General features: G+C 43.6%; 1 protein-coding gene across 10 annotated transcripts in view; it reads right to left on the reverse strand.

Annotated features, from left to right (window-relative positions):
* The window catches only part of LOC135915137 (uncharacterized), a 140,740-nt gene extending 126,346 nt beyond the window's left edge, over positions 1-14,394 (reverse strand). For 5 of the 10 annotated variants that reach the window (XM_065448135.2, XM_065448134.2, XM_065448132.2 and 2 more), the window contains exon 1: positions 12,758-12,903. In XM_065448135.2, the coding sequence (XP_065304207.1) occupies positions 12,758-12,851 (94 nt within the window). In that variant the 5' untranslated portion in view covers positions 12,852-12,903. Of the gene's footprint in view, positions 1-10,745; positions 10,788-12,648; positions 12,693-12,757; positions 12,904-14,300 lie in introns of those variants that run through there. The other 5 variants (XM_065448137.2, XM_065448138.2, XM_065448133.2 and 2 more) reach the window with 3 other exon arrangements.
* Positions 14,395-15,292: the final 898 nt, after the last annotated feature.

The raw sequence follows: 15,292 nt of genomic DNA on the forward strand, positions 1-15,292 counted from the left end.
AGTGCTTGGCACGAGTGTGAGCCGTTCGAGCTACCAGCTGTTCTTGCTCTGCGTCACCTGCCTCCTCGGTTACGCAGAGACGTTACCATCGGAACTGTTCAGTGCACCCATTATTATATATATATATATATATATATATATATATATATATATATATATATATATATATATATATATATATATATATCTTAGATGAGTGTCACCATGTAGCACGCGCAAAAAATCCTCTGTAATGATGCAAGGTACGGGACCGTCTTGAAACATATGAGCAAAAATGCAAAGCAAACAGCCTACCGCAAGAAGGGATGCACACATACAAAGCGCTTGTGTGTGCGTGTCTCCCTTCTTGTGGTCGTCTGTTTGCGCTGTCCCCCACATGTTTCAAAATGAACCAACTCGTCCGAAAAGAAGTATTCTTCAAGTTCCTTTCTTATACTGTGGACCCTTCTTTCTGTGTTTCACCTTCCTCTTCCACCATCGGCAGTGCTTGTGTGTGCGTGTATTCCTTCTTGTGTCGTTTGTTCGTGCTGTTGCCCATATGTTTCAGGCTTAACCAACCCGCTCAAAAACAAGTATGGAAACCTGCTACAAAATTTCAATGATAAGAATTTCGCCGCGAGACGCAACAATAATATTTTAGAATGTTGGCGGCACTTCGAACTGTAGCAATCATCATAAACAAGAAAACCCAGCTGCAGTGATGAGTCATTCTATATAATTGGGCGAAATAGAAAAACGCCCGTGTCACGTGCACTGGGGACTCAATAAAGGTACCCTGGTCGTCAAACCTAATCCAACATACCTCCCCCCCCCCCCTATCGCGTGCCGCGTAATCAAATCGCGATTTTCACACGTACAACCCTAGAATGCAATCCAGTCATTTTATATTACCACTCTAAGGACAAGCATGTAATTCATACTTTTGGTCTCGAAAACAACACTTTTGGTAGAGAGTGTGAGAAGGGCTGGGAAGTGCCCTACCTTCACCACTAAAGTACTTCAGGTAATATGGGTAGGGTTGTATTAGAGAGTGTTAGGGTGGGAGATTAGAGGAGTGCAGGTATAAAGCAAGGTGTGATAGGGGGGAGGGTAGAGAAAGTGTAGGGTGTTGTGAGTATAAAATAAAGAGAGAGTAAGCTACTATCAGCCAATGAGCTCCACCGAGGGGACGGGTCGGGCAAGAAAGTGAATATTTATTGAACAAAGAAAATAAAAATAAATATTCGATTGTTTTCATTTTTGTCTTGAAAGGACACTTCGTTCTTTGTTTCGTCTAGCCGTTCATAGGTTGTATTGCACCTATAAGTGTTTCTCAATTCTTGTCTGATTCTGGTTGTTGTACCATGCTGCCAGTACGGGATGTTTGCGCTTGCAGCTGTTCGTAAGATTGAAGCAGTTTGCTTCCTGGTCGTTGTAGATCAGTGCTTTCTTGTGTTTAAAACTACTCTTTTGGTGTTTTGTTGTGGGTGTACTGGCAGCTCGATAAGAAATGGTGGCTGAGGAGTCCTCACCAAGGATGGTTTTTACGCCCCACTTCCTTTTAGTAACTACATTTGTAAAGGAGTTTGTAGACGTTGAACTTCATCGTTGCTTTTAATGTGTCGAGCTAATTTTCCCTCCATGTTTCTAACATTGTAAAATAGTCTGGTCAAGTTTCTGTAGCATTTCCTCTAGAATTGTCACTGTTTCTTTTTTTGCTTTAAATAATTTCTGGCTTTCTATTTTGTAAGTTATCGACTAGCTTTAAAGATTTCATTTGGTTGTGCAGTTTCAATTGTACAGTCTTCAGGATAATCATCAAAACTACCAATACTATTTCCGCATAGACATTTTGGGTATGCTACTATATTAAATCGACGAAAGTAACATGAAAATCTTGCGTGTCCTGTCAGTGTTTTAGTAGTATAGAAATTTCTTCGAAAGCGTTTTGGAATGTGATTTATCTTCTTTATTTATTGGTTTAATGTAAATGTTTGTTCCTTCTTTGTTGCAGATTTCCTTCCGTTATGCGCATACTGTCATTGTTCTGAAATAAATGATTTTAGACTTGGGAGGAAAGCCTCTTCGCCTTTCTTTGTGGCTTCTTTTGCTAATTCATCTGCTAGTGTACTTCCTAATGTTCCATTATGACCTTCAACATAAGTTAACTTTATGTTCAGTTCATTTGGGTCATCTAACAATTTTTTTTATTCAGCATTTCATTGCGTTTAAATTGCCTGGTTTTCCTAAAGCTCGAAGTGCTGTGAATAGCTGTTATCTATCCTATATATGTAATAACATTGTGTATTCTACAGGTATTAAAATACCTATAATTTGGGAATCGTAATTGATTGTGATTCTTCTGCAATAACACGATTATGAGGCCTGCCGTAGTAGGATATTCCAGAATAATTTGGACTACCAGAAGTTCTTTAGGGTCACCTAAATCTAAGTATATGGGTGTTTTCGCATTTTTGTCGCAATAAAGTAACGACCACAAACGATGTGCCACCATAAGGACTCAGCTCATATGGAATTCACAGGGACTCTGAAAAAGTTGTGGCGCTATATATCGAGCAAGGCAACATGCAAATATTATTTAATAATACCGAAATATAGACCGATAGGCATTGGAGGTGTCGCCTAACTAAAAAGAATGCATCCCCTTGGTGGCACTGCCTTATGTCGAGAACGTAGAAGCAAACTTTTGCACGATAACTATGGGCCCAGGCAATATCCCCGCGGGTTGCGTTTACCGAAGTCCTACGGCTGATAATGGCGTGATTCAATCAATGTGCAACTTCTTAGAACGTCGTGCATCATGTGGTCGACTAATCTTACTTGGAGATTTCAAATTGCCAGATCTTGATTACCAAGCGTACATTTACCATCTGTTTCATCTGAACCTATTTGCTACATGATGCTCAACTTTAACCTATGTGAAGTTGTCACAGAGCCCATGCGCATTAAAAGTACGGCATCAAGCATTTTTGAACTAGTATTCTTGAGCAATCTCTTTTCGAACGAACACACAGATATACAAATAATGGGCACATTATCAAACCAAAAGCTAACATACTGTACTGTACAGATAGAATATGCTACACATACTATGAAAACACGTACGACCTTTCTTGACTTTTCCAACAATGATGGCGTGAGCATAATGGACCACCTAAATTTTTGACATGCTATGTTTCAAGAATTTTCTGGTCTTGCCTCTACGAACGTTGACTCCCTGAGGAATAGGTTCAAAGACATATTATTTTTTTCCATCCGGAAGTATGTCTCAAATAAGACGAACAAGTTAAACCCAGGTAATCTATGGATTACATGCGAAATTATCCAAGCAAAACAAAAAGTATGTAGGCTACCAAGAAGGATAACAGTAAAACCCGTGCCCATAACTAGATATAGGTGCAGTGAAGCCATTTTCAAAGTGAAGCCTAAAGTTAATATTGTAAAATTAAATACTTCACCAACATTCTTCCTAATTTTTTAACGAGGGTGCCTAAGAAATTCTGAAATTACTGTGACCCTAAGAATCATGACGGCCCTTCAAATTCGAGTGCCGACAACCGGAACACCGCGACTTCTTTTACCGTGTATTCGCAATCTGTATTTAATATCGACGTCTGGAGCCTCCCGTACAAAGAGCCGCGCACCTGTAGACATATCGCGCCTCTTAAAGTCACTGAAGCAGGTGTAGTAAATCTTCTACTTCACATTGAAAAAAAAAAAACTTGTTGGGCCACACAATATACACAACGTATTTCTTAAGAGACGCTGAATGGACCACCACATTTATGTACCTAATTTTTAACAAATCTTTAACGACTAGCGTTCCTGCACGTCGGAAAACTACCATGGTTGTCCCAGCTCATAAACCTGCAAACACTTCTGAGGTGTCCAATTTCAGGCCCATTTCACTAACTTCGACTGTATGAAAGCTACTTAAGAATATAGTTCTAAAATACATGACCACATACATAGACGAAGAATCTGTACTATCACCGTGCCGGCATGGTTTCCGCAGGACACTTTCCGCAATAACGCCACTTATAGAACTAACGCATGACGTAACTCAATCTACAGACAATATACAACAGATAGACCTAATTTTACTTGAATTTTCAGACTCGTTCTACCGCGTACCACAAAAAGAACTAATAAAACAGTTATTCCACATTAGTGATGGTCCTGTTGTTGAATGTATTGAGAATTAAATTGCTGAGTGATCATGGTTCGCTCAAATTAGGAATGAAGGTTCTAGTTTAGCCCCAGGGTAGCATCCTGGAATCAGTTTTATTTCTCATTTACGTGAATAACTTGCCTGTTAGCCGTCTTGTTAATATCCGACTTGGTGCGGATGATTGAATCTTGTGTCAGGAGATTAGTTCTAATGATGGCCAAGGAATTCTAAATAACTCTGTGGAGTCTTTTTTTCGTTTAGGTCGGGAGTAGTCGATGACTATAAATGCACAGAAATTGACAACATTGAAAATAACTTGAAAGAAACAAATATGTGAGTTCACCTACGCTAATAATGACACGCCTCTGACTACGGTTTTAGTGCACAAATACTAGGGTTCACTGTTATCCCATGATCGGCGATGGCATATACATGTTAAAAACATTGCATCTGCTCCCTTGAGGCGGCTTTTCTTCCTCAGAATACGCCTTCGCCAGGCAAGAACGATCACAAAGCTGTTATGTTGTCGCATGATTGTTGAACCAGTCCTTGAGCGTGCTGACTTTGTTTGGTTTCCTTTCACCAACTAACTTATTAACAAACTCGATGGGGTGCAGAGAAAAGTTTTAATGTTAATCTTTAATAAATACAACCTAAGTGGCTCACGCACTAGTCTACTAAACCAAGCTGGTAGGTTAACATTACAAATTCGAGCTAAACAAGCGCAACTGAAGTTTCCGTATCAATTAATTCTTGGCGACATAAACACTGACGCATCTAAAGTTACATCTTTATCGCGTACAAGACCTACACGTAATAACATTCTCGTATCCTTGTTCAACGCAGACGCAGCTCAAACTTTTTAAATACTCCTATTTTAATCGTGCAATCAGAGAGTGTAACCGATGGGACCATTCAGTCACGAGCACTCCAACTTCAGGAAATTTTCTAATGTTTGTCGAGAAAATAGTACGCGCCGAACTATTCATCACTAATTTTATATCCGATCTTCTACGTTTTTTGCTGCATTATGTTCTCTGCATTTTGATTTCGCACTTGCGTCTCAAAAATCGTGCTACCTTTCTTTATGTTAAACTTGTTTTGTATTGCTTACTTTTTGATTTTGTGTTGGCGATACTTGCGCTATTTATATCTGTCGCAGTTAGCTTCATGCATCACTACTGTGACATTGTATCGTATTGTGTTTCGCATAACTGTATAATGTGCCTTTTACACTGCACTCATGCATGTGTCCTCCCTGCTATGATGTGGTGTGAGGTTAGCAGTATTGCCGCGGGACAAATGAAGTCCGTCACATTAGGCCGTCGTCGATGAAGAAGAGGTAGAATTTGCTCCTCACCATCTTGGATGCTGTGACTCGTGTGCTGCTCGCCCTACTTGTAAATATTCGTAAATGTATGTTTTTTGTACAACGTTTCTGGCGGAGGTGCGGGGCACGCTGCCTGTTCATCACCATCACCCCAGCACGGAACTCCGAAGCGGTCGCCGCCTTGTTCCCTTGACGATGGCCACTGAAGCACCCAGCGTGCCACAGCCGTTCCCACAATCTGTGATCTTATCGCTTCCAAAAGGTTCAGGCACCTTCGGTGGCACAGATGACATGGATGTTGAAAATAGTATATCATGGTACGGGTGTATCAGTACACAGAACAGGTGGGAAAATACCCTTATGCTAGAAAACGTGGTATTTTATCTCAAGGGAACCACACGCGTATGGTAGGAGACGTATGAGCAAGATCTCATCAGCTGGGATCTATGCAATGAAAAGCCATTGGGTTGTCAGCTAGCCGCTGAAAAAGAACTTGGCTCTCGCGCGCAGCCTTCTACTGAATTATACATTTCGTATATTCAGGATATTCTAGCACCTTGCCATAAAGTTGATGGTAACCTGCCCGAAGCGGACTAGATCCGGCACATTTAAAGCTACCGCCGACGACGCATTCAACCTCTTGGCATTCAGAAAGTGTGCTACCGTGAATCCCATTGTGAACTAGTATCGGCGATTCAAACAAGCAAAATTCTGCCCTATGGCCCAGCATTTCACCAGGCTTCCTACCACTGCCGCATCGTCATGATGCGAAGAACCACCACTGATTCTACAATCGCCTGCTTCTGCCACTTTAACATATATCGTTCTTCGTGAAATAGAAGCAATGTTACCAGCCCCTCCTGTTCCCGACGTCTTGACTGTCAACCAGCCTATGGTTTCCTTGATTCAAGACGTGATTGACAGGAGGTGGCTAATTTGGGACTCCTCTCTGTCTTCGCCGTGCGCCTTCCACCAATTACACCAGTCACTCCATCAGTTTCACCAGTCGCACCGCTGGATCAGCCCTTTTCCTCGCGATAGCACAATCCTGCTGAGTGGAGGACTCTGGATGATCGCCCAATAGGTTTCACGTGATCTGGAGTTGGGCATATTGCGTGGCACTGCTGGAGTCGTCGGACCTCGCCGACTGGCTGAAGCACCCAGAAGCCTCATCCTGAAGGCTACTCCCGTACAACATTGTCGCACCCTCTACCGACTGACACGCCCTATGTCGACACTCGCAGAAATTTGTATAGCAGGTCACCATTACCGCGCGACCGCCGACCGTAAGCCTGCCGTTTCCCGTCACCTGCAAACCCTGGACGCAACGCATCAGGAAACTAATGAGTGCTGCGCCCAGAGATGATGCTGTATTCTTGACCCGGCTTCAAAATGCTCGTCTGACTGTCCCTACCAGCTCTAATTTGCTCGAAGTCCAATTCGACGGTCTTACTGTTAAGACCCTTATTGCCACCAGTGCACAAATCTCGGTGATGAGCGCTACTCTTCGTGAGATGCTGAAGAAAGTCCTGACATCTGCCGTGCAACGTGCTGTAAGAGTCGCTGATGGAAGCACATATCTGGCCTTCGGACAAAGGCTCTGTTTCATGTGTTTCAGCTGTGCTCATATCATGTGACCATGGGCATTGACTTTTTGCCCACACATTCAGCCGTTGTCGACTGTGGCGCCGGTGTCCTTCAACTTGAACTGCCTTCAGTCCCCGAGACTCTTGCTGTTAGGCTCACGCAGCTGTGTACTCTAGAGCTCATGCGACTGCCGCCCGAATCCATTACTTATGTTCTTTTGATGCCCTCGCCTTCTGTCGCTAACGGGGATTACGTTGCACTCCCTATTACTGACGTTGTCTACGCACACAACGTGGCTCCACCACACACGGTTTTCAAAACTGTCAACAATGAAGCTTATCCTCCTGTACTCAACTTCGCCTTATTCGCCGATGTTCTACCTTCTGGGATTGCGCTTCAACATTGTCATTCCTAAATTACTGTCGGATCTGCTCGCTAACATCTGAAGGCCTTCACGTCCTCCTTGCGCAGCAGGATCTAGCGGCTTGCCCACCAGTGAATTCAACAAAATGACAGCTGCGGACCTTTCACTTGCACGGTATGCTGAACTTTGCCGTGTGTTAGCATCGTATCGGGTTGTTTTGGACTTCGAGAACCGCCCGCTTGGCCAGACAAGGGTAGTCATGCATCGAATCCACACCGGTGACGCAAGCCCTATTCACCGTCGTCCGCATCGCGTTTCTGCTGCTTAACGGGCGATTATACAAAACGAAGTCAACCACATGCAGGAAAAGACATTATAGAACCTTCGAGTAGCCCATGGGAATCTCCAGTTGTGGACGTCAAGAAATAAGACGGAACTTGGCGTTTCTGGGTGATTTGATGTCTGCATTGTTGCTGAATAGCACAATGTCATCGGCAAACCGAAGGTTGCTCAGGTATTCGCCGCGTATCCCTCTTCCTAAACCTTTCCAGTTTAATAGCATGAATACTTCTTCCAATCACGCAGTGAATAGCATTGAAGAGATTGTGTTTCCGTCGGACCCCTTTCTTTATAGGTATCTTCCTACTTTTCTTGTGTAGAATTAAAGTGGCTGTGGAATCTCAGTAGATATTTTTAAGGTGTATACGTAAGCGGTCTGTACTCCTTGATTACGCAATACATCTATGACTGCTGGCACCTCTTGTGAACCAAATTCTTTCTCTTAATCTATGAAAGGCGTATAGAAAGGCTTACTGTACTCCGCGGATTTCTCGATAACCTGGTAGATGACATGGATGTGTTTCATGGTAGAGTAATCTTTCCTGAAGCCAGCATGTTCCCTTGGTGGACTGAAGTGCAGTGTTGCCCTTATTCTATTGGAGGTTATTTTGGAAAATATATTATATAACACTCGGAGTAAGCTGATAGGCCTATAATTTTTTAGTTCTTTAACATCTGCCTTTTTGTGGATTAGTAAATTGTTTGCATTCTTCCAATTTGCTGGGACCCTTGTATTCAAAATGCACTTTGTATAGAGAGCCGCCAGTTTTTCTAGCTATATGTCTCCTCCATCTTTGATTAAATCAACTGTTATTCCATCTGCTTCTGCCGCTTTTCCCCGTTTCATGTTTTGCGAGGCCCTCTGACCTCATATATAGTTATAGAAGAAGTTTTTGTTTAGTGTTTATTATTGTTTCGAATGGAGTACTCCTGAGTCTTCTGAGTACTGTACAAGTTAGTATATAATTCTTCCGCTGCGTTTATTATACTTTGGAGATTGCTGATGCTATTACCCTGCTTATATTTAAGTGCATACGTCTTGGTTTGTCCTATGCCAAGTTTCCTTCTGACTGATTTCAGGCCGCGTTCATTTTTTACGGCTTCTTCAGTCTTTCACAGGTTCGAATTTCGAACATCACTTACTTTCACCTTCGCGATCAGTTTTGACAGTTCCAGCGAATTCTATCTAATCTCTTGAGCTGGACACATTCATTCTTTTTCGTTCCTTTATTAGGTCCTTTGTTACTTGGGAGAGCTTGCCTACTGGTTGCCGTGATGCCTTGCCTCTCACTTCAGTTGCTGTCTCTGAAGCCAGCCTCATTACGGTTTCATTCATTACATCTATGTTATCGTCGTCATCTCTCTGTTCTAAGGCTGCATATTCGTTTGCAAATACCAGCGTAAATTTGTATGCTTTTACCCTTACTGCCTCCACGTTGGGCTGTTTCTTCTTGACCAATTTTTAAAATCTTTCTTTGTTCAAACTGAGGCGAATTCTAGCCCTCACTAACCTATGATAATTGCACTTTACCCTACCAATCACTATTACGTCCTGCACTATGGTGGGATCCGCAGAAAGCATGAAATCAATTTCATTTCTTGTTTCACCGTGACGGCTTTTCCAGGTCTACTTTCTGTTGCAGCGTTTCCTAAAAAAAGATGGTCATTATTCCCAGCTTATTCATTTCTGCGAATTCTACCAGCATCTATCCTCTAGCGTTTCTAGAATCGGCGCCGTAGTTGCCAAATGCCTGTTCACCCGCCTGCTTTTTACCCACGTTGGCATTGAAGTCACCCATTACTACTGTATGCAGAGTTTACACTTTTCTCATGGCTAATTCAACATGTTGATAAAACTGATATACTTCTTCAACGCCGTGACTGGATGTTGGAGCGTAGGCTTGTATTACCTTTAATCTATGCCTCTTATTAAGTTTGACTACGACTACTGTTCCCTCTCATTAATGCTGTAGAATTCGTCAATATTGCCCGCTATGTCCTCATGAATTAGGAAGCCTACCTCGTATTGCTTCTTATCAGGGAGACCTCTATAGCAGAGGATATGGCATTAATTTAGAAATGTATAAGCCTAACGAGTTCTTCTAATCTCTAAGGCCGATAATATCCCAAACAACATCTGACAGTTCCTCAAAGAGTCCTGCTAAGCTAGCCTCACTCGAGAGAGTTCGGCTGTTAAAGGTCGACATGTTCAGTTTCCATTGCCGGCCTGTCCGGACCCAGACATTCTTAGCCCCCTCTGCTATGTTACAGGTCCGATGGCCACCTAGTTCAGGTGCTCCACAGCTTTGGGAACTGAGGACCGCGAGTTATTGGTAGATATCGTCAGGGAGGTTGTGGCGGACTACAGAACCAGTGAGGCCAATTCCTGTTTTGTGAGGGAGCCTCTTTGTTCAAGCTTAGTGGGCCTTCCTAATTTGGTTGTACCTGGATTAGTATAGCCCCATTCGATCTCGGCATCCTTCGCCAGTGTCAGGCGTCACTCCAAGCCTGGAGATGTAGTGCACTGGAGAATTTAGATTGGAAATCTAAATTCTCCAGTGTACGAAGGTGTATCTAATTGAAAATTTAGATACACCATCGTCAAAAAAAAAAAGAAACGGGGGAGGGGATCTGAACTTCCGACTACTGCAGCCGAGCATTCGACATAGCTCACTAAAATATTCCCACAGGCGGCTAGACTACCTTGTCGCCGAGAAGTATAGTCCAGGGGGCCCTAGACGCCTAAGAGCTCCGCTATTTGTCCGCCCTTTGCGTGTTACACTATAGGTCCCGACACAGTGTCAATTCTATATTGTACGAACTTGTTGTTTTCCGAATCTCACGCACGCACGGGGTCTTGAACGTGCCTAGGTACACGGTATACTTTCGCTGAATTTCAGCAGCACTTAACACTTGTGTGTAAAATAAAAAAGGATAAAGTTTTCAGCGCTTACCGAGAGGCCCCGAGTCGCGTATCATCCGCTCGTTGCGGCTGCGTGTCCTTTGGCGTCTTAAAAGTAGAGCTCCGGGGTTGCTATTCAGAATTATGAGTCGCGCCGCCATATCAATACCGCTGGGAGCTTCGCGCAAAGCAGGCGACCTTGACAGCTATCAATGGTGCCTTCAGCCTTTCTACAGCTTTGGACAGCGGTTATACTAGATCTATTGAGACGGAGTGAATGGGGGAAGGGGAGGGGGTGCCTGAGCCCGTAGTTTTTCTGAGAATGCTGCGGACCTAAACGCTAGGGAGTCGGGAATTGTATGCCTCATTTAACTTACAGTGGTGCCTTCTTCGATAACTCAGACATGGTTGGAACACTTCGTGCTTGTAACCAATCGACGACTCTGCTACCGCCATGGTCGCTATACAATTATCCGAAATAAAAACGAAAATAAGAAAGAAAGAATAACTGCAGATGTATATGAAAGGAATGGACGCATATACGATCGTTCTGGAGTGTTGAAAACTTAGTAGCGAGAATTAGGTAAAAGTTAGTCGTGGTTTGCTTGTGCAGTGTCTTTCTCGAGATACTTTGTCATCGAGGCCCGCGCATCGGCACTGTTAGCGGTTGTTCTTTTTTTTTGACACTGTCGCAGCAAAGGAAACGGTTGACAGCATGTGTCCACGTCCTGCCCTTTCGAAACCGAATTTTGACGAAGACCAATATAAGTGAAATTTTATCCATCAGCATATTACTAGACGGGAAACAATAAAATTGGTGGATTGATCATATAATAAGGATATAATAATACTGTATCATATATTAATGTTATATTAGAGGAAATCCCTGATCCTGTGCATGTTCATTTATTCGCGGATGACTGTATCCTATTTTTAAAAATAGCTTCACGAAACAATCCCGCATGCTTCCAGAAGTCAGTTATTGAAATTTCCGTTTGGCATAAACTTTGAAACATGGAATAGAATGTTTAAAGACCAGTCAATCACAAAAAAAGGAACCTACTATATTTTCTTATGTTTTAAACGACCCAAAAATAACTGATGTTGAGAAATAGAAATACTTAGGCGTCACATTCATTAACAGATTCTCCTGGTCAGACCATATTTCCCTTACATGTTCATCAGCTTTGCGCAAGTTATGGTTCTTTAAAAGCAAACTTAAAGGGGCACCGGTAAACACCAAAATCGTAGCATATAACACATTGGTGCGATCAAAACTTGAATACGCGGCAGTGGTATGCGATCCTCATACCAAAAAGGACATCATGAATTTGGAACGTGTACAAAGGAAAGCCGTTACATTTGTCTTTGGAAAATATAAAAGAGAGCACTCTCCGTCTTTACAAATGCTTATGAATAAAATCACTTCCCTAGAACACCGGCGTAAAGTAAGTCGTCTCGAGTTTTTATATAGCATCATAAATGGAAAAATCGGGATTCAAATTCCTGTTTAGGTAACGCTGTTTAATGCACGAAAAACAAGACGTAGACACAACTTCTTCCTTACGCCATTACTTGCTAAAATAAAATTTCACATGAATAGTTTTTATCCGCGTACTATAAACGAATGGAATTCCCTCCCTGTTGATGTACCTTAATCAGTGAAGTTCACAAATGGGTTGCAAAACTATTTGTCACATAAAATAGCACAACCATAAGCAGTATCTTTAACTATTTTTCTCACTTTTAATGTGAAATATCCTGTATATTGTTATGTATAGTGCCCGATTGTTGTTTGGCACAGCCATCCACATATAAACTGAACTGTGCGATTCATTATGTTCTAATTACTGTGCTAATGCAAGCATCTTGATTTTTGTTACGTGGCTATAGGTTGCATCCTTTTCATCCAATCTTTATATTTTTTATTATTATCTTTCTTCCATTGTAATTACCTTGTGAACGGTATTGCCCCTCTTGCATGAGCCAGTATGTTGGCCTGCAGTACAAAAAAATAAATAAATAGAAACAAAAATAAAAAATGGCTAGTGATGTCATACTTACGTAGCATACTTAAGCGAGGTTCAATGACGCCGCTTGGTCTGTTTATGTTGCCAACAAATTTTCTTCCGCTGTCTACATACAAACACACCATCATTTCCCCGGCGCACTTATATTATGCCTGCTCTTCGAAATGAATGCTGCTGAAGGCTGTCCCACAAGCAACGCTGAAATTGTCTCGTCAAAATAACTATGGGGTGTTCATTTTTACTGCATATCAAATATGCGGCGCTTGAAACCGCTGTCCTTAGACGCTTAAGCTTAGCATCTGACTTAAAAGAATGAACAAAGCAGTCCAAGGAAAGTAACCTCTTTGTAACCTTTCTGACAAATTATGCAACCCAAGTGTCATCTCTCGCTGCTTATTTACGTCACGACAAAGAAAACTTATGCAACACACCGCTTCTGACATGAGCAGTCACTATACCATTCTGAGGCCCAAGTTTTCGCAGAACTTCCTCCTGCGAGACCCTAAACAAAAGCCACACTTGACTGGAGAAGCTTTTACGAAGACCTATGGGTTCATTCTACTGCTTTAACGTGCGTCTGCTCCTCTTAGAGTGAATACTGAATATCCACCACCTAACAATGGCCAACACGCAGTTCAACACTGAATGCTAGGTTTACTGCCAAATGCACTGTTCGTAGAAATTCGCTTCAGTCACGATTGTATACTATTCATAGTGCGTTAGCCTATATGCCGAGCCCGCTTTGAAGATATTTCCTTTAGGATCCTTTCACTTTTGTGAGCAGACACTAAGCTTATACTTGGACTTTTTGAATAGAATGTTTCAGCATAGCGTACCCTTTACCCTGCGAGGGCGAAAGCATTGAACTAGCTACAAATACTGCTGTAGAGAACAATCCTACTAGTCCTTAAGGAAGCTTAAAGCATGGCATAGAAGTATCAGGCTGTACATTGACTTTCGCAAATTTCATCCTTCTGGCTCCAAAAAGCTTTGGTACATCACAAATTGATCATTTTCCACAAACTATTGCGTTAAAATGAAAAGATAAGCAATAATAATTGACTTCCACAGAAGCTGTGTGGTGATGCACCACAGTGGACAGTCGCGGCGCTTACGGGCAAGGTCTCAACATGAGAGCGATCGAGTATGCGTGCCCGCTGTGCTAGAACTAATCAGGTAGCGTTCTACCGATCGCGAAAACAAGAAGTTGCGGAAGCAAAGGTCCCATGTAACCAACTCATTATAGGCCTGTGAGCATCTGCCCCGGTGATCAAGCGCTCTGCGGAAGAAAGCTCTGGTGGACAGGGCGCATGATGACCGCCCCACGGGAGGCCATTTTGGGCGCATCCCAGTGACGCTTGCCCGTTTGGTGAGTAGGCCCCGGGAGAGAGAAGCACGGTTTGTGCGGGAAATTAGCTCCGGTATGCTAGCCGTGTCCGCCATGTTGCCGTACAGCTGCAGTTTCCGGAGATTGATCTAAGCACAACGGACGAGCTGGGGGACGAGGCATGGCAAGGCACCTCGATCCCTACATTCGCCCTCCTGAATACCCAGGCCAGCCTGCAAAGGATGCTTACCGACACAAGTTGGCAAGGTTGACTCAGCCAGAGACGGCTAAGCCAACGGGGCAGAAGCCAAGAACGTTCCATTGTCTTGATCACGGTCGGTTCAGGGAGAATGTAATACAACATTTCAAAGAGGCGAAGAATTCGTTTGTCTAGATTCGACGCCAGGGGCCTGCCTTGGTCGCAAAAGTCCCGCTACCAGGGATGGGCCCACTGCCAGGAGGAAAAGTGTGCAGCCCAGGGAGGTCGAAGTTGAGCAGCACCATGTGTTAGCAAGCCGCCCTTGAGGTCTATCAGAAAAAGAACTGCCGGGAATACGCGAGGAATGATTGCCATTTTGTCGCAGCAGGTATAACGTGTCACTGGGCTTACCGGATTGCGCTCTGAAAGGCATGGCAAGCCGAGATGACAGGCAGCCAGGTTAGTAGCGGCAGCGGGAGTGACCATCCAAAGCCAGGGGCACGAGCTTACATGGGCGAACTGGCCGATGTGAGCGTCAGCCTAAGCAGCGGGAGGCAAGGCGGGCACGAATTCCTGGCCCCCCAGAGCACGAATTAGTCATGGCGACCGGACCGCATCTTCGCAATTGCTAGTAAGTACTGTCGGGCGTGGTATTTTCAGAGCCACCCGACGCTTATGTCATAGCGCGAGCAAGAGCGGGTGGGTGCAAGAGCGAAAATGTGGTCGCTTCTGCTTTTTAACATCTCGCATTGCCCAGGTGCTACGGAGGAGAAGTTTGTTCGCTCGTTTTGAATGCGTTCGTCCGATCCAGCCTGGCGGCTTTGATTGCATCATAGGGCTACGATGAGAGGTTATGAGCGAACGAATGAAGGTCAGAAATCTCGTCGATGACGGCCACTGGTAGCGCGTCGACCACAACGAGGTACTCGCGGGTCTTTGACGTTATCCTCGAGAGTTCAATACGGGCCTCTGCTTGTATCAACTATGCCGTGGTCTTCCGGTCCCAAAATTGTCTCAAACAGATGAGGTTCTACAAAACCGGA

The sequence above is a fragment of the Dermacentor albipictus genome, chromosome 4 (genome assembly GCF_038994185.2).
Source record: "Dermacentor albipictus isolate Rhodes 1998 colony chromosome 4, USDA_Dalb.pri_finalv2, whole genome shotgun sequence".
Classification (NCBI taxonomy): domain Eukaryota; kingdom Metazoa; phylum Arthropoda; class Arachnida; order Ixodida; family Ixodidae; genus Dermacentor; species Dermacentor albipictus.